Raw genomic sequence first — 19,052 nt, 5'->3', positions numbered from 1 at the left:
CACAGCGGGCAACAGCAGCAGAGGGACGGTCAGCCCGTCTGTCCAGTCTGTCCAACAGGACAGATCAGCTGCTCACCGCTGATGAGCTGCGACAACTATGGGCCACGGTCCATTTAGCAGACCGTACAGTTGACCATCCGGCTATTTATCACACTGTACATTCATGAACCCTCTTTCTACTGTAGGAAAGTGGAGACCTTAAGCGTGCAATATGCGACTCATAGCCTCATTAAAAATAAGTGAACTATGTGTTTTACAAAACAAAAATTATAAAACATGGTTATAGCCAAAAAATTAAGGGCAACAACAAATGTTAACCCAGAACAGTTCATACACAAATATACTATTTAACATACACACACTTTCTGTTTTGCCACTAAAATCACCATCAACATGATAAAGTGGCCATAAACGCACCATACTGTAGGCTAGTGTAAAATAGGCCGTGGGGAGGAAGGACAAAACACGCTTTGTGTTTTCATTGTTGGACGCACTCCGTCTCTGTGGCCCCAAATCTGGGACAGGAGCCCATTGTGCACTACAAAGTCCAGTCTGGTCGCCATGGAAATGAGCCTCATTGGGATAAACAGGGATAACCATTGATTTACAAAAACAGGGAGACTAACAGTCTGATCCTGTAATTTGAGGACACGGTTGTAATGTTATTGATTATAAAATGCAACCACCGTGAATGTATTACTTGGAGCCTGAGACAATACTTATAGGACTATTATATTGATTCATTATATTGACCTTTGTTAACTCTCTATGTAGGCTATACAATTGTGTCTGATATGTGTGATGTCTATGGGCTTTATATTTATTGCAAATATTAATATTAGGTTGGTATTTTTAAACGTGTAATTTATTGGCATTTCAAATTAGAATACCCTACTGAATTATGTTTTTATCTTTCCAGGTCAAATCTTTAATTTCTGTCAGATAAATGTATTTAAGAGTTTTTAGAGTAAACATGTCTCACAAACTGAAGAAACACTGTACTTTTTTTGTGTGATCCAGACAATGTGGAGCAAAAGGGAAAGTTGAACAACACCGCCACCGTGCGGACAGAGCGGAGTGGAGACAGCGCTTTCTTTTTATTGGCTGACAGCGAATGTGACGTCACTTCCTGCATATGACTTTCCCCGGGAATCCTATTTGGCGCGCGGACTGTCCCGTTGTTGTGTTGACCTGCCGCGCTGTCGTGTTGAGCAGCTGTCACTGAGCAAAAAAACGTTAAAGGCAACAACAATTAAAGTCATGGCTCCAGTATCGAACCCAGAGAAAGACGTGGACAGCGGTGAGTGTTGTTTCTTTCACGTTGCTTGCTAGCTAAATGTAGCGGGACTTGCACAGGGAAAGAAGAGAAGATAGCTAACATGTTAGCTAGCTCACACTATCATTCTACAACAAGGGGCACGCTTCGGCCATTGCTAATGTGAGTCTATTAGCATGCAGTAACTAGTTAAACATGTTCCATATGAGTGTAGTGTTGCTGAGGCTAAAGAGAGGATGGGAGACATGGCTAATGTTAGCTAACGTTAACTCCAGTGCGCTGTTGTCATTTTCAGACAAGATAAAGTCATGAACGAAGAACATTCCAGAAAAAATAAGTTACCAGAGTGCCACTAAGTAGTGTTTCTGTGTTTAAAGAGCAGAAGTCAGAGCCAATTGTCCTCAAAACACTCCCCGTGAGCGTGACACTATTGGGGTATTATTTGTTGTGGGGGTTTTACATCTGCAAATCAGACATGTCATGTTCATACCTGCTGCTTTGTCGACGTGTCCCCTCTCCTCAGGCGATGGGGGTGATCCCTGCGGTCTGGCGAGGTCTCGCTCCAAACGGGAGAAGCGAGAGAAGGTGGGAAGGAAGTCTGCACTGGAGCAGCTTAAGAAAGCCAAGCTCGGGGAGAAGATCAAATATGAGGTGAGGGTGCATAACCGTGGATATTACACGATCAGAGTGTCATCATTTGGTTCAACTCGGTGTGGGACCGGTTAATGTTTTTTCCCCTTAATATTAACAGTATGTCTCAGTGCCTCATCGAGCATTATTCTCTATTTTTGGAAATCTTACAGAGTAAATTATAGATAAAATGATAATAGAAATAGTCAGCCCTATGTTTACATTTGTATTTGTATGTATTATTCATTTATACATACTGTATGGTATCTATAGGTGGAAGAGTTTACAAGTGTGTATGAGGAGGTGGACGAGCAGCAGTACTCGAAGATGGTGCGAGACAGACAAGAGGATGACTGGATCATTGACGATGGTGAGTCTGAGTGTCCGGCTGTATCCACTGTGGGAGTATGTGTGTGTGTGATGGTGAGGTCCAAAGCTAAACGTTTCTCTCCTCTTCTCTCAGATGGAACTGGATATGTGGAGGACGGAAGAGAAATCTTTGACGATGATCTGGACGATGATGTCGTTGAAAGCAAAAAAGGTAAACGTTCATATAGTATTGCGTTGTAACACAATTTCTGTGTATTGTGAGTGTGGGGCAATGTACAGTATAAATGTTGTGTTTGTGTTTGCAGGAAAAGGTCCTAAAGGAGCAGACTCAAAGAAAAATGTGAAGAAATCTGCCGTAGGGAAGCCCAACACCATCAAGAGCCTCTTCATGAACAGTAATGTCAAGAGACCTGCTGAGGTGTGTTTCTACTGACAGCGTTGTTTTTCTTTCCTGCTCTTGCCCCTTTTGTCTGCTCTTGCATTGACCAGAAGTATCATTTTGTCTCTTACAGAAAGACGTGGACCTGTCCAAAGATGACCTGTTAGGAGACATCTTGCAGGACCTGCACTCTGAGGTGGGTAACATATCTAGATAATGCAGAACTGTTGTTACAAGTAGTAGTTGTAATTTTACAGTCACAGTCAGTTAATATGGTTTGGGCTAGTTTCTTACTCAGCCGTCTTCATATCCAACTTCTCCACCTCTACATTGTCCGTCCTGACTCTGATATGTTTGTGATATTTGCTTTTTAAAATCTCTTCCTCCCTTTTGTCTTCCCAGAAACCGTCTCTTCTGACTCCTCCACCAGTGGTCACTCTGAAGAAAAAGAAGTCTCTGGGATCACCCATGAATCCCTTTTCGATCAAACCTCAGATGCCAAAGGTATCCTTTAAACTAAACTACGTCACTGAATTATACAGTTTGAATTCAATAATTGTAAACTGTTGTATGTCCCTTCTGTAACACCAGGAGTCACCCTCCGCTACGGGGTTTAAGGCCAAAGTTATCAGGCCACCACCTTCTGACCCGACCCCCAGGTCATCAGCCTCCGCACCGGCTCCTCCTGTAGAGAAGCAGAAGGTGGAGGCGCTGGATGAAGAGGAAGGTCAGAACCACTGACACAGCTCTGCTAGCTTTCTGCCCCTTTTTCTTGCTTCTAGCAACAATAATAAAGTTGCCTTTCATGAAAATGTGTTCTCAGTGAACGACACTCTGGCGTTTGATGGGGTGGACTTCGATGAGCCGATGGAGGTCGGGCTTGTGGAGGAGACGCCTGCACTTACAGATAATGCAGAGCCTTCACCTAAAGCAGCTGCAGTTAAAGTGGAGCCCAAAGCAGAGCCTCAGGACCCGGTCTTATTGTAAGTCTTTCATCTGCTTCGTTTGCTTCTTCTTTTTAAGGAAATACAGATATTTTTCCGACTCATTCTCTAAATACTGTACATGTAAGGACCTCAAAAATGCAGAACACGAGCTTCAGTTGTAGCGTCTTCCTCTCTTTGTCCAGGTCCGACAGGATCGGAAGCTCGTGGGGACAAGAGGAGGACGGAGGAGTCAGCGAGGCTCCTGCAGAGATCCAGGTGGACTCCAGCCAACTCCCTCTGGTGGAGGGAGCAGACGGGGAGCAGGTGTTCCGCTTCTATTGGTTGGACGCCTTTGAAGACCCCTACAGCCAACCAGGTAAGACGTGTTCCTGACCGTGAGTCAATATATAGAAGCTATATCATGTTATTCCATAATCCAAAGATCCTGTTCAGATTTGTAGAGCACATCCTGGTATTTTAACTCCTCTTTCTCCTAGGTGTGGTGTACCTGTTTGGGAAAGTGTGGATTGAGTCTGCAGAGTCTCATGTCAGCTGCTGCGTCACCGTCAGGAACATTGAGCGGACCATGTACTTCCTGCCCCGCGAATATGTGAGTTTCTTGCTCTGTCACATTGCTGCCCGTATATCATGGAAACAAGATTTCAGAATTTTAAGAAACGACCAGTTTTCTCCCCCTTTTATACTTTTATTGGCTGTTTCCCATGAACAGAAAGTGAACACCAAGACCGGGGAGGTGACGGACGCTCCCGTAGGAATCATGGACGTCTACCAGGAGTTCAACGAACTCTCCGAAAAGTTCAAGATCATGAAGTTCAAGTCCAAGGTCCGTGCCAACCTCAGTTACGGACTGTACAGCACGAGTGTCATTTTCTTTTGTCACGTTTGTAACAGGCGCTTGTTTTTCTCTGCAGAAAGTGGAGAAGAGCTACGCTTTTGAAATTCCAGATGTGTCCACTCAGAGCGAGTACCTGGAAGTCCGATATTCTGTGAGTGGATGTGCATACCTTTCTAGGTGTTACGTAGAAGAGGTCCAGGCCTGTATGATTATCTTTTATGATAACTGTGTAAATATTGTTTTTTTGCAGGCCGAGTTCCCTGCTCTGCCTTCAGGCCTTAAGGGGGCGACCTTTTCCCACGTTTTTGGAACCAACACTTCCAGTCTGGAGCACTTCCTCCTCAGCAGGAAGATTAAAGGGCCTTGCTGGCTGGACATCAAGACGCCACGTAAGGAGGGTTTTTGACTTTAATTTAGTTTAACTTGATTTGTGTTTGTATGAAAACAATTCATGTTAAGTTTGGAAATGCACATGTGCCCACTTTGTCTGTGTTAGAGCTGATCGGCCAGCCGGTCAGCTGGAGTAAGGTGGAGGCTCTGGCCCTGAGGAGTGACCTGGTCACTGTGGTCAGAGACCTGTCCCCTCCGCCCATCACCGTCATGTCCATCAGCCTCAAGACCATCCAGAACCCCAAGACGCACCACAACGAGGTCAGAATGACCAGGAGGATTTGTGTTATTTTATGGTGTGCTCAGACAAGCTGAGATCCTCAGTGAGCAACGACCTGATGATATAATTGCTCCACTGCAGATCGTGTCCCTGGCTGCACTAGTCCACTATCAGTTCCACATGGATAAAGCTGCACCTCAACCTCTGCACCAGACCCATTTTTGTGGTAAGTTATTTAAACTCACTCAGAATTTCAAAGCTCAATTAACAAGTAGAAATGTGAGAGAACGGTAAAAATGATAAACGTTATTGTATTCTTTTTGTCTTTGCAGTAATCACTAAACCGGCTGACTGCATCTTCCCCTACGACTTCAAAGATGCTGTGAGGAAGAAGGTGAGCTCAGCTTGGTACTAGAAACAGGAAAACCTTGTGTTTTATAACTAGCGGAAAGATCAGTGGTTTACATATTTACAGGATATTTACTAGGGGTGCAACGGATCACAAACCTCACGGTTCGGTTCGGATCATTTCTCAGATCAGCAAAGAAAAGGCGAGGAGACAAATATAACTTTGCTTTCCATTTATTAATTAAAGAACTTCAAGACCACTTGAAGCAAAGAACTTTGGGCTTTTGTCTTACATGAAAACAAAAATATTGAAGATGTCCAATTTGAAACACAATGAAATCAATAAATAAAAATAAAACATTCAAGAATACTCAATTCTGTTGAATTTAAGTGCAACATGAGGTATGTTGACGCCCTCGTCCTTTGATCAATGTTGAAAGAAAGAAACAGCCCGTGAGCAGCTTACACAGTTTACACTGAACTGAACTGCTCGGCAACAACTTGGGGCTATGTTTACTTCCTGTCAGGTCATTCAAATACACAATGTTTATTTAGTTTATTCTCATTGTCTAGAGTACTTTACAGAATGGTAGTTTTGTTTATTTTATACAATAAGTAGATTCCATATAAACTGATGGACGGTATATATTTGCCTCTATATTTTCTTCATTGTATATGACCCTCTTCTGATAGAACGGTAAAGTGGAGATCGCCGCTACGGAGCGGACTCTGCTGGGCTTCTTTCTGGCGAAGATGCACAAAATCGACCCTGATGTGCTGGTGGTGAGTAGAAGATGTTTGCATAGATTAATTGTATACAGTGTTTCATCACGGTGAAATTGAGTATGCTAATCCTTCTTCTTCTCCTTCAGGGTCACGACATCTTTGGTTTTGACCTGGAGGTGATTCTGCAGAGGATCAACGTGTGCAAGGTTCCCCACTGGTCTAAGATCGGACGCCTCAGGAGGTCGAATATGCCCAAACTAGGGGTAAGAAGAAGAAAAATCCTGAGCAATAGATTTATATTTCAATACCATATTGTACATCACTGTACGCCGTTGCAGGGTCGCGGTGCCTTTGCGGAGAAGAGCGCGACCTGCGGTCGTCTGGTGTGCGACGTGGAGATCTCGGCCAAGGAGCTGATTCGCTGTAAAAGTTATCATCTGACTGAACTGGCTACACAGGTGTTGAAGATGGAGAGAGTCACAGTCCCTCAGGAAAACATCAAGAACCTCTACAGGTGTGTACGGAAAGATTAAAACCAAATCAGAAAAACATTTGTTTTTGAAATCGAGCTGTGTATCCTAAAGTGTGTGTGTGTGTGTGTGTGTGTGTGTGTGTGTGTGTGTGTGTGTGTGTGTGTGTGTGTGTGTGTTTTTCAGTGACTCTCCTCACCTGCTCTACCTGTTGGAGTTGACCTGGACAGACGCCAAGCTGATCCTCCAGCTCATGTGTGAGCTCAACGTGCTGCCGCTGGCCCTGCAGATCACCAACATCGCTGGCAACGTCATGGTAACACTTTTTTCTTTATCTTCGTTAAACAAGTCACCCACAGCTGCAAAACAAATACCAAAACAAACATTAAATGTTACGACAAAGCTGTGGTCTAACCTTGTTACGGAGCTCGAACAGGAAACGCAGATCACAATTAAAACTGCAATCACAATATGCTGAACGTCATGATATCGACATCCAAATAACTGACACACTTGAATGCGTCTGGCTCTCTACCGACATTATTTAAAAAATAATTTCTAACACGTGGCAAAAGAAACAGGGATGGGCAATCATTGAGGTTTTTGAATTCCTGGCAGCAGTTCTGCACAAAATACAGAAAATTGAAGTCAGAAACAAAACGGTTTGCAGACAAAGGCCAGACTTGCTTCTCCTGTGAATGAAGAGAAAAAGCTTTAAATGAGCCATTCTCAAAGTTTAGAGCCAGCGTATAATGATCAGCTAGTGTGTTTCAGTAAGTACACACTTTAACATACAATACAGTGGGGTAAGATGGCATTTTAAAGTTTAAAGTTACAATAGGACATAAAGATACCACCACTGAGCCTTCAGGTTGGCCCGAGTTATATTAAACTTCTGGTTTATGACTTTTGGTTTTGTTATTTGCCTGCTGCTTCGGTCAAACCTCATTTCTTCCTGCTTCGTCTCTGCAGTCTCGTACTCTGATGGGCGGTCGCTCCGAGAGGAACGAGTTCCTGTTGCTTCACGCATTCCACGACAAAAACTACATCGTCCCCGACAAACCCTCCTTCAAAAAGACCCAGCTGGAAACGGTAAAGCCACACACGGCTTTATTCTTTAGTGACGGTCATGTGGCAAATGTTTCATGCTCGTTTTTTCTCTTCGTCCCAGGTCGAGGGAGAAGAGGAGGTGGATGCAGGGAAAGGCAAGAGGAAGAAGAAGGCCGCCTACGCTGGAGGTCTGGTGCTGGATCCTAAAGTTGGTAAGTCTGTGTTCTTAGTTTGAAGTCTGGTTTTCTGTCAGTGTACGTGTTTCTATAGCCTCCCTTTCTCTCTGCAGGCTTCTACGACAAGTTTGTGCTGCTGCTTGACTTCAACAGCCTGTATCCCTCCATCATCCAGGAGTTCAACATCTGCTTCACCACCGTACAGAGGGAGGCTCTCAACACACAGAAGAAGAAGAACGAGGTGTTTGTTTCCATGTTTTTGTAACAAAGAAGATGAATTAATAGATGAATGATCTAAAACTATTCACAGTAACAGACAGGCTTAATAGATTGATCCCAATGACCTGGTACAGAGGTGTAAGCCTTCCCCAGCCCGACCTTTTTTTTTTTTTTGCCACCAGAGAAAACTTTCTAACTTCCAACTCTTGTGTCCATGGTAACAGGAGGATGGCTCGGAGGAGATTCCCGAAATTCCAGACACAAACCTGGAGATGGGAATCTTGCCCAAAGAAATCAGGAAGCTGGTCGAGCGGCGTAAACAGGTCAAACAGCTGATGAAACAGCAGGACATCAACCCAGACCTCTACATGCAGGTACACACACACACACACACACAGATGATACACACTGTTAGTGATACACACTAAATCTTTTCGGTATTTAACTCAAACCCGGAGGCTTTAAATTTTGTATGCTTCTGTGTTTGAAATCATGTCACTTAAAAAAATACTACAACTGGTGACCATTTGTTTGTTAAGGGGGAAAAAAAATCAACAATCAACTTCTCCAAACACTCCTGCAGAATAATGGACTTCTTGTCTGTCCATTTGTTTGCTCATCATGCCCACAACTGTCATTGTTTTGCCAAAGTATGGGGACAAAAATCCAAATCACTACAGCAAGTAGCATGTTTATTCAGCCAGATATTCATCATCATCACACTGGTGTGCAGACGGACGGCGGTGGGACATGTTTGAGTGCAACATACTATCGTCTGCTCTCTCAGCGAAGACGGAGCGTCATGCAAATAGCTGTTTAGTCGGCGCATTCAGATCCACTCAAATCCACGGATTCATTTGAACAGACATGGTTACCACAACTGTAGGAGGTTAACCATCTGACCACACGTGGTGAAGAACATCTGCGGCCTTTCACGTCCCTGTGATGTCTTTCCATCGTTGAACATTTTTACTTACCTTTGAGACGACTTCTTAACCTTTTTTTGGGGGGTTTTCAAGGAAAGTCTAATTTGAGTCCGACTGTCTTTCAGTACGACATTCGTCAGAAGGCCCTGAAGCTGACCGCCAACAGCATGTACGGCTGCCTGGGATTCAGCTACAGTCGCTTCTACGCCAAGCCACTCGCTGCGCTGGTCACACACAAGGGCAGAGAGGTGAGTGAAAGCCTCAGAGGTTGTACATGTATTACAGTAGACAATTAAAGCAAGTAGGGCATACAAAACACACTCAATACTGATTAAATAATGAGGATATCCTCGAGTCCGCTTCCACTTTCATCCACAAGAGGGCACTGCTGCATCATGTTTCACATGGCGCACCACTCCTTCCTCTATTCCCTTTTTTTCTTCCTGACTTCTTCCTCATCTTCTATTTCTCACATTTGTCATCCTTTTTCTCTCTCCGCCAAAATGATCTCTTCCTCCCTCACCCTGTGCCCTTCCCCGTTCCAAATATGATTATTCCCTCAAGTTCATTTTGTCAGGATAAGAGACCTGTTGTGTTGTCGGTGATATCAATAGCTCCGTGTAAGTATTTTCCAGTAACAAAACTGCCACAGATGGCACACACACACGCGCATGAAGCTCGCACTCTCTGCATGCAAAGTATGGTTGTGTAATGACTTCTTTCAACATGGAACAAAATAGAGCGCGCGCTCAATAAACTGGCGCACAGAGGCATGTGTCCTGCATGACACAAATGGCTAAATCTGGTATCGTAACTGAACACCACACACACACACACACACACACACACACACACACTCTCTCCCACACCATGTCTGTCATAGTACTCATGTTCATTTAATGAGCTCAAACAGTACACATCCTCAGCAGAGGCGTCAAGCTTTGCCTCAGGGGAGTCCTTCATTAAGATCCCCTTACACACTCATTGTGTTCTCTAATAGAGGGCATGGCAGTAACTGTGTGTGTGTGTGTGTGTGTGTGTGTGTGTGTGTGTGTGTTATTTTGTCAGTCCGTTTGTGCCTCCAGTCACGCTTGTCGTTCGGCTGACAGAGCTACTTTGTAAAAGGTGCACATTTGATTCTGTGGTACAGGTGGGAGTTTCTCTCCCTGCAGACTCACTGCTTGTATCTTTGTTAACAGCAGGAGCTGGATGGGTTAATTACATTTTACCTCTTTATTTTATCCAGGACGTGGCACCACAAAGTCAGCTTTGCACATGTCTGAAATGGTGACAGTGCTGCATTTTGCAAGTTGCATGCAGGCTTGTTCAACTGAATATCTGTGAGGGTTAATTCTAGTCTGCATTCCTAGTAGTTAAAGGGTTAGGGTTATGACTAACGTAAAAATGATGAATAGCATAAAGATGTTGTAATTGTAAACGGACTTGGTTTAGTATTGTTTTTAAAACTTTAACAAAATGATCACCAAATTTGCTCAAAAGAATCTTGTAGCGTTATTTAAGTGTTTTATGGCAAAATGGTGGCAGTTAAGTAAAACAAAATAAACGTTTTCCTTTGTTTGATGTCTAATGTGTTTCCATTCACATAACCCTACAATTAGAGCTGGGTGATAATTCAATATAATATCGTCTGTCAATGGAATCATATCACAATATCATGATATACAATTATGTAGTCTAAATTGATAATAACATACTGACTCAATTTTCTCAGAAAGTTCTGAAATAAGTGAGAAAATGCTCACTTTTCATTTGTCAAGTATTTCATTTTCACAGGAGTTTACAAAACCATTTGGTTACTGAATTACCAGAAAACATTCTGTATAGATAGATAGATAGATAGATAGATATCTATCTATCTATCAGGATGGAAGAATGTTGCCGCCTCGCCCGCCCACCCAAGTCTACAATGGTGGTCTTATACACGACTCTCCATTCATTGCTGTGGAAGCTGACTGCAGACCTTCTCGTATGGGACACTATGAGATGCTGCCATCTTGTGCAACTCACAGAGCCACACACTTCTCCCACTCCTGTGTTCCTGTGCCTCTGTTTGAGATGCTCCGTCGTGTTGCTGCTTTTAGTTGCCACAGACTTCAGAAACACGGACTGTGTTTTGCTCGAGGTCGGACGCTGAAGAACTCTCAACGTCACGTTTACTGTGAACTATGGGAGCTCTGGGAAGCGGTGGTGGTTAAGGTGCTGTAATAAGTTAAAGTGAAAGTCGATTTTTAGTCTTTAAACATCTTCCAAGACAATTCTCTAATTTGTTCTGATAGATCTTAATAGATATATTTATGTTGTAATAGTTTCAGATCATTTAAAGCCCCTTGAAACCTGCTGATGGCCTACTTGGCCTCCAGCGTCTTCTCTGTTTCACCGAGTATAATGAAGGGACAGTAGACTAATGAGTGTTTTATTAGGCCTTAACTTCATCAGTGCTCTGCACACAGTGGAGAGCGACGTGACCGATCGGAGAAACATGCATCAAAAGGTCACCAGTCAGATCTGAACCCCACACTGTTCTGATTTCCTGGCATGGCCCTCGACCTGCTGAGGTAGCAGCAGATCCCACTTTGCACAATCTTAGTGTTTTGTTTACTTTGTATCCATGATCCTAGACACTCATCTATTTATACTGCCGCAGCGCGACATCTATGACCACGGTGTCCCGCTGTAAAGGAGATGCTGTAGATAATGTTTATGGTGATTAAGTGCTCTCCAAAATCTATATTTGGACATTTATTTGTTGGATGTTCTGCTCTAGAACTTTGATACGATCCAGTTGGTCTAACTGGCCTTTTGTCTGACAAATTCAGTTGCTCCCAAATGTTTACCCAACCCTGCTAATTATTTGGTTATCTGGATTGCCTATGCTACAGTTAGTTAGCCATCAGACCATACGAGCGCCGGCTGACTCGGGGGAAGAAGCCGAGGGCTTCAGTCTGATGCCCGCAAGCCAAATAGTTCTTGGTAGTTTCCGACTGCAGCGAGCCAGGAAGGCCGGCCGGCGTTTAGTTTCTAGTGTATTTGTGGGTATTGCCGTTCGCCCCCCCCCCACCCCCCCCCCCCCCTCGTTTTATCGTCACATTTGCACTCTCCTTTCATATCAAGATTTAGGAGGCTTTTTATTTTTGTAATTGTAACACGTACACGAACCGCTGCTCTGTCCGCAGTGTAAAGCCACCCTCCCCTTCATCTGTCCGGACGAGCGTGCGGGTTGAATGTGCATGAGTCCTGCGTATTTATTGATTGGCTTAGCTCTCATCTTTCTCTCACTCTTGTTTTAAATTGAGGCCTCACCCCCACCCCCCCACCCCCACCCCCTTCCCCTGTGGCAGAATGGGTTAGGCGGGGGGGCCACAGTGGTTTCTCAGCCTGGGGAGGGTGCAGATGACGGGGGCTCGGAGGGGGGGGGGGGACCCTTGGCGGTGGCTCTTTCTGATCAGACATGCCAAGTTAAGACGGGAAAGCCCCCCCCCCACACACACACACACACACACACACACACACACACACACACACACACACACACACTTAGCTCCCTTCCTTGTGTGTATACTTCTTCAGTATGTCTTGTATCGGGCCGTGTGTGTGTGTTGACGTACGTGTGTCGATTGCGTGTGCGCGCTCACAAGTGCTACTGGCCGAACTCTGCCCTTTGTCGCGTGGAGCATTTGTTGTGGCCCTGCTCTGTCCTGGTATGTGTGTGGGTATTAAGGGGAGGGATGATGGGTATTAAGAGGAAGGTGAAGGTTTAGGATTACACAGCCACAGATTGATGTCCCCCTCAACCCCTCAGTGTTATTTTGGGTTCTTTTGTATGTTCGCCAGAGAACAGTTGGGTACAGAGAACCCGATATATGACACACTGACAACTTACACGCATGTGGTTATAATAGGCTGTTAAACGCGTTCGTCATAGCAGGAAGACTTTTATTGTCCGCTGACCGCTGGCTGGTGTATCCCTGACTTCAGCTGACGGTTTACAAATAGAGAGAATTAAATGGAGAAAAAGGAGGATTTGCTACAGAAGCTCTTGCAGATCAAAAACTCTGCGGCATTTGGCTGGCTGTCGGTGTTGATTTCCGATGCCTGCGTTAATGTCGCTAGTCACAGCAAATGAAGTGTCTGTTAGCAGTCAAGGGGCACCGCAAAAGCGGCTTTGCCACTTTTATGACGTGCTTGGTTTAGAAGGCATGTAAACCTTCTCCTGTCTCTGGACACAAACTGTGTGTGTGTGTGTATATGTGTGTGTGTGTGTGTGTGTGTGTGTGTGTGTGTGTGTGTGTGTGTGTGTGTGTGTGTGTGTAAGGCCTCCTAATCGAGTGATGTTAACAACAGAGGCCGGTTGAAGCCGTTGATTGTGGTGGAACGCAGATTGGTTTGACATTTGACCTTTTTGACAGCAAATCTGACAACCATTAGCAGGTGTGTGTGTGTGTGTGTGTGTGTGTGTGTGTGTGTGTGTGTGTGTGTGTCTCAGGATGGAGGATGACTCCTGAAAGCCATTCTGCTGTAATTGAGTCTCTGTCCTTGTATTTAAAAACAGCCTGACAGGAGCTCGTAGTTCACATTTTTGGATGGCATGCAGAGTGAGGGCTAGAAGCTGGCCTGAGTAACGGAGCCGAGGGTGTGGAGAGGTCAAAGTTTGGTTTAGGTTAAACCTCCATGTGAATGTGTGTGTGAGGGTGCTGGTGCTTGTAATGAAGTCTTAAGTAAATGTTGTTGCCTCTGGTGTCCTTCCTTCAGGTTCTGTATCATTCCTCTTGTCTCAGGAATCACAAATCATTTCCCCGAATTAGACGCAGGAATACCTAAATTGTGTGTGTGTGTGTGTGTGTGTGTGTGTGTGTGTGTGTGTGTGTGTGTGTGTGTGTGTGTGTGTGTGTGTGTGTGTGTGTGAGTGAGAATGTTGTTGTCCCCATTTCTTTCATTCAGAGTCTCAATCGCTTCTGCGGTCTCAGATTCACATGGGTCATTTTTACATTTCCCCGAATTAGATTTAAGAATACATAAGCCTGCCTACACTGGTGTGTGTGTGTGTGTGTGTGTGTGCGTGTGCGTGCGCGTGCGTGTGTGCGCTCATGCTGCATGTTTCCGTGGGCCCGTCGTCCGTAGAGCTGGCTTTACTCCTGATAGGAGTGGACTTAACAAATAGTCACATGGGAGCAGCGCTGCTATTTTGGCGACATCAGCTCGTCTGCGACGGCCGACAGTGGAAAGGACGAGGGTTCGGAATCCAAACTGCGACGTTTGTAACACCTGCTAATGAGGCCATGTGAGACCTGGCTAATGGCAGGGATTATAATTCATTACGGATTGATCCGACATGTGCCGTCTTTGACGGGGGCCGCTGACGGAGCTGTAAATGAGAGGATGATTAGTGCATGGGTTTAGCTGACTTGACAAAGAGGTGATAATTATGCTACTTCTATTAAAACCGTAACGTTTTGTGATTAATGACGTACTGAACTTGATCCTCTTATCTACTTTACCGCATTTGTGTTATTGTACCAAAAACACGCCAATACGTTTACATTTACGCCACCTGAATGCGTAGAAATATTTATACATACATATCTGTATATTCTCTGTTTTATCTCTGATTTTGGTCTCTACCAAGTTCGGTGCTGAACTGGTAGGCGAGAGTGACTCAAATCGCATCTGTAATTGTTGTTATTCTAAAAAATTAGTGCTGGGCAAGTTAACGCATTAATATCGCGTCAACTCTTTACTAGCATAACTCCACATGCAGGTACAGACCAGGTTCCATGCTTCACCTACATTCCCCTGGGTCCTAAGTCCCTCCAGGTACAGCTTCTTATCATCCTCTATGTAACAACGTACATTTATAACAAATACCACACTTATTACAGTTTTTGGTTTGGAATATGTATAATAAGCATATCATTTAGTTATCACTACTGAGAATTTAACAAACAAAAAGAAGTAGATAGGTTTGCAGTTTTCAAGGTGTATATTTCAAATTGCATCTATTACACACATGAAAATAAAGTTGTGTCTCGGCTGAATATCCATTAGAATCATTATAACTGTATTTTAACTGCTACTGTCTAAAGGGAATACTGCTGTTAAAAGTGTTTAAAGTGTTTACAAACCAAATGTTATTGTACTTTTGTTCATATAGCAGTACTTTTAAAATAAAAGTGCACAATATGCTACTTTTGAATTCATTATTGAATTTTGCGCATAACAATGCGATTAATCGCAATTACAAATTGTAATTGTTGCCCAGCACTATTAAAAATAAATATATATTAATAATAGACTCTTTAAATTGTGCAGTGAACCACCCATCGCCTGCTATCTGAAGCTCATTGACTCCCTGCACAAACACTATTTATTTGCCCGGCAACATTTTAGGACTTCACTGGTGACTACTGTGACTGTGCCCCGGATGAAGCGACACATCGGGTGTTCTTTTTAAGCTATCAAAGTAGCACATTTTTAATTGACCAGACAGCAGGAGGGTTGTTGTCATTGTCGGGTTATTTTCGATGAATGGCTGCAGACGAAGCTTTACAACCGATTGACCCTCCCAGTAGCAGACATGAGAACACAGCAATGGCATCTGCCAGGACAGGTGTGTGTGTGTGTGTGTGTGTGTGTGTGTGTGTGTGTGTGTGTGTGTGTGTGTGTGTGTGTGTGTGTGTGTGTGTGTGTGTGTGTGTGTGTGTGTGTGTGTGTGCGCGTGTGCGCGCACATGAGAGCTCACACTAGCAGAAGAGAGACTACGAATCTTTTATGCATCTGTGTGTGTGTGTGTGTGTGTGTGTGTGTGTGTGTGTGTGTGAGAGAGATTGTGTTAGAGAAATAGAGGGGGTATTTTTGTGTGTGCGCATACTCATGCCCCCCCCCCAGCTCTGACAGTGGTGTGTTCCTCCACAGGTGCTATTTCAGTCGGCCGACTGTCATCCCAAAATGCTTTTCAGCTGAGTGCTTTTCAAAACAATCGTCACTGGTGCCCCAGGCTCTTTTTACAAGGGTCCTCTGCCGCACTGAGGTTTAACATGCTGCCTCTGATCTCCCGATCAGTGGGGGGGGAGTTGTGTGTGTGTGTGTGTGCGTGTGTGTGTGTGTGTGTGTGTGTGTGTGTGTGTGTGTGTGTGTGTGTGTGTGTGTGTGTGTGTGTGTGTGTGTGTGTGTGTGTGTGTCTGTATTATCTTTATTGCCTCATTTCAATCTGTAAACCATTTGTCACTCATCCAGTGCAGATCAGTTAAGACCCACACTCTTATTTAAAATGACAGCCTGGCAAAAGACAAAAGATATTTTGATGAGGAGGGGGGGGGGTAATGAAATGCATGCGAGCGACATCACAACAAGACAGATAAATCCCTCCTCGATAAGGCCAGCAAATGGCGGGGGGGGGGGCAGATATCACAACAAAGGCTGAACCACTCGTCAATTAGCGTGACAGGGTGCAATATCGCTCCGCTAATGGGCACAACTCATACAGACAAGCAGGTGCACATGCAGAGACACGAGGCATTGTTACACCAAATTAAAAAGGGACCAGCTGGGAAAAGTCAGATAATGGGCATACAGTGAGATGTTAGGACTACGTATTGAAAATCAATTTATAACTGTTCAGAGAACTTTGATCCAGGTTCACTCGGCTGCACTCGACCACGTTTGTCATTTGTCGTGAACCCGTGCTCCCGCACTTGTCTCCCTCGTTCCCTTCATGGCAGCTTCTGAGTGTTACAGACTACAGTAGCACCACTTAGCCCGACCACATCTTTGAGCGGCGTCGGCGGGGTCAGATGCCGTGACGTCTTGTGTCCTCAAAGTCTCGAGGCAGATTGTTGGGTACATTATGTTTTTAGAAATGGGGAGTACAAAGTGAAAATGTCACTCGTAAGCTGTGCAAAGTCAGTGTTGAAATACTGCGGGAACACTTGAACTCTCGTGTACTGCTGTCAGGTACGAAATTATAGCGACAGACGAGCGGTATCTTGAAGCTGCCATTTTTCTGCAAGTTGCAGGCTTATCTAAAACATGTTTTAAAGTCTATTGAGTTTAGCGGGACTGCTGTTCTTATGCGTATTACTTTCATGTAAGTTAGAAAGCACGGAAAGATCGTGGTGGAGGATGTCAGACCTTGTGAGCTCATGCTTACAGCTCCAGAACTAAAAGGCTGCAACGTGAAAGAAGTAGACTTGGGTAGTGATTACGAGTGTTTGAAGAAAGAATTCTTCAGTCCTGATCCTTCACACCGCGGGGCACTTGTCGGTTGAACTGCTCAATTACTGTCCAGACCAATTAACGCCGAGGGGCTGACAAGTGAGAGAGGCAGGAACGTAAGAAGACTGACTGATGTTTGACGATGTGACAAAAAGAGGAGCTTTGGTAATTGGAGGATTTGAACACGTTGTTTGGAGTCGTAGAGATTGTATCGGGGCAAATAACAGAAGGAGAGATTCACCTCGACTCGTTGTGAATACGAAACCATTCAAATCTGACTTAAAATTGTCTAACCATACTTCTCAGGACGGGAGCGATATCAAATCTTCACAACTTCAAGATATATTTAGATTAAGTCGTTCATTTGGACTGCTAGATGCCAGCCAATGGTGAGAAATGACTGTCGTAAGTTCCCAGAGCTCATGTTGACTTATTCGAATGTCTCGTTTCATCCGACCACCATCTCTTATTCTAAGGACGTTCAGTTTACAATCAAAGAAGAGCAGGAGAGCGTTAACATTGATTTTCTGTCAGATGTATATCGATTCATTGTTACAGCTCTACACTAAAACTTTTTCGATGATCTGGTTGATGTTGAAAGACGCCTTTTCACTGAAGGACACGGCGTCGTTAGAACATGAAGTAATACGAGTGGAGCTTTTTCAGTTGTCTGCCCCAGTATGAGCGGCATGCACGGTGCTGACTGGTGTAGTCATCAGAGGGACGACACACACACACACACACACACACACACACACACACACACACACTCTTTGTACCCCCTGGGGCTGTGTGTTTGCGTTGGTCCGTATAGTATGTGTGTTGGTATGTGCTTAAAGATGAGCGCTCTCACACACACACACACACACACACACACACACACACACACACACACACACAGACAGTTGCATCATGGTCAAAGGACTTGTCTTTCACGCGGTTCATTCCTTAAAGCAGTGTGTCCTGCGGGGGACTGACAGCGTATGGAAAACCCGTCTAAATGAGTCCACACATCAATTACATCAACGCATTCTCACCCCGCTTTGCTGTCGCTCTGTCTCTGTCTTTCCCACATCTCTGTGTTCATCATTCCTCTGCCCTTTCCTTCCATCTATTCTCTGATCATTCCAGTCTCCTCCGCTGTCTCTCTTCCCCCCCCCCCCTCTTTCAGCGCTTCTCTTTTGCTGTTTTATCATGGGGAAAGAGTTACTATAGAGCCCGTAGTTCATGGAAGAGGCTAGATTTTAAATGTAGATCTGTCAATTTGGTCACATACACCATGACATAATAGAGATTTTCTGTACAATGTATACTGAGGTACAGTTGCTCTTCCGTTCAGACTGAACATGTCGGTGTTTAAACAGCTCGAGGGCCTGTGTTTGTGGGGTTCTGCAGCACCTTGCTGGATGAGGTCGTGTCGTGGCAAAAGTTGCCTTTTTGGCTTAACGTCTCTGAATTTGCTCTCATTTATTTGAATGGCACCACTTCAGGGCAGCCAACGCAATTGTCCCATTCAAATGAATGAGAGACGATCCGATACTTTTTTCCCTTCTTGATACCCGAGCTTGTGCGTCAGCTGATAGAGAGCACCGCTCAGTTACCAGTGAGTTAAAAACATGTTGCTGTTTACTGGTGGGGTTTTCCAGTGTAAAATGAGTTATATGCCAAATTGCTGACATTTTTTGTATTGTTGTTCCTAAATGGCGTAAGTGAACTGATCAGTGATATGGTAACAGGATATTGGATCGGTGCGTACTTGCTGATACCCGATCCAGCATGTTAGGCTGTATTAGAGGAACAACTCTAAAATGAATACAATGGCTGCGTTTATTCACGCAGTGTCGTTGTCTGAACACAGCCTGGCTGTAATTGTTTGGGGGGGGGGGGGGGGGGTTTGGTTA

At 44.5% G+C, this 19,052-nt stretch overlaps 1 protein-coding gene across 1 annotated transcript in view; it reads left to right on the top strand.

Annotated features, from left to right (window-relative positions):
- Nucleotides 1-1,171: 1,171 nt before the first annotated feature.
- pola1 (polymerase (DNA directed), alpha 1) overlaps nucleotides 1,172-19,052 on the top strand; it is a 27,631-nt gene continuing 9,750 nt past the window's right edge. Inside the window, exons 1-26 of the mRNA XM_068710324.1 lie at nucleotides 1,172-1,300; nucleotides 1,800-1,927; nucleotides 2,180-2,276; nucleotides 2,370-2,447; nucleotides 2,542-2,654; nucleotides 2,749-2,811; nucleotides 3,018-3,119; nucleotides 3,207-3,342; nucleotides 3,439-3,598; nucleotides 3,745-3,917; nucleotides 4,039-4,151; nucleotides 4,272-4,385; nucleotides 4,474-4,548; nucleotides 4,648-4,786; nucleotides 4,894-5,048; nucleotides 5,149-5,233; nucleotides 5,340-5,401; nucleotides 6,049-6,138; nucleotides 6,228-6,344; nucleotides 6,420-6,595; nucleotides 6,738-6,867; nucleotides 7,524-7,643; nucleotides 7,723-7,813; nucleotides 7,891-8,018; nucleotides 8,221-8,370; nucleotides 9,048-9,170. Of these exons, the coding sequence (XP_068566425.1) occupies nucleotides 1,261-1,300; nucleotides 1,800-1,927; nucleotides 2,180-2,276; nucleotides 2,370-2,447; nucleotides 2,542-2,654; nucleotides 2,749-2,811; nucleotides 3,018-3,119; nucleotides 3,207-3,342; nucleotides 3,439-3,598; nucleotides 3,745-3,917; nucleotides 4,039-4,151; nucleotides 4,272-4,385; nucleotides 4,474-4,548; nucleotides 4,648-4,786; nucleotides 4,894-5,048; nucleotides 5,149-5,233; nucleotides 5,340-5,401; nucleotides 6,049-6,138; nucleotides 6,228-6,344; nucleotides 6,420-6,595; nucleotides 6,738-6,867; nucleotides 7,524-7,643; nucleotides 7,723-7,813; nucleotides 7,891-8,018; nucleotides 8,221-8,370; nucleotides 9,048-9,170 (2,958 nt within the window). The 5' untranslated portion in view covers nucleotides 1,172-1,260. The remainder of the gene's footprint in view (nucleotides 1,301-1,799; nucleotides 1,928-2,179; nucleotides 2,277-2,369; nucleotides 2,448-2,541; nucleotides 2,655-2,748; nucleotides 2,812-3,017; nucleotides 3,120-3,206; nucleotides 3,343-3,438; nucleotides 3,599-3,744; nucleotides 3,918-4,038; nucleotides 4,152-4,271; nucleotides 4,386-4,473; nucleotides 4,549-4,647; nucleotides 4,787-4,893; nucleotides 5,049-5,148; nucleotides 5,234-5,339; nucleotides 5,402-6,048; nucleotides 6,139-6,227; nucleotides 6,345-6,419; nucleotides 6,596-6,737; nucleotides 6,868-7,523; nucleotides 7,644-7,722; nucleotides 7,814-7,890; nucleotides 8,019-8,220; nucleotides 8,371-9,047; nucleotides 9,171-19,052) is intronic.

The sequence above is a fragment of the Cebidichthys violaceus genome, unplaced genomic scaffold, assembly GCF_023349555.1.
Source record: "Cebidichthys violaceus isolate CVI_PGR_0920_01 unplaced genomic scaffold, fCebVio1.0.p SCAF_15, whole genome shotgun sequence".
Lineage (NCBI taxonomy): Eukaryota > Metazoa > Chordata > Actinopteri > Perciformes > Stichaeidae > Cebidichthys > Cebidichthys violaceus.
The sequence above is the reverse complement of the archived record's forward strand: the minus strand, read 5'-3'. Positions and strand labels throughout refer to the sequence as shown.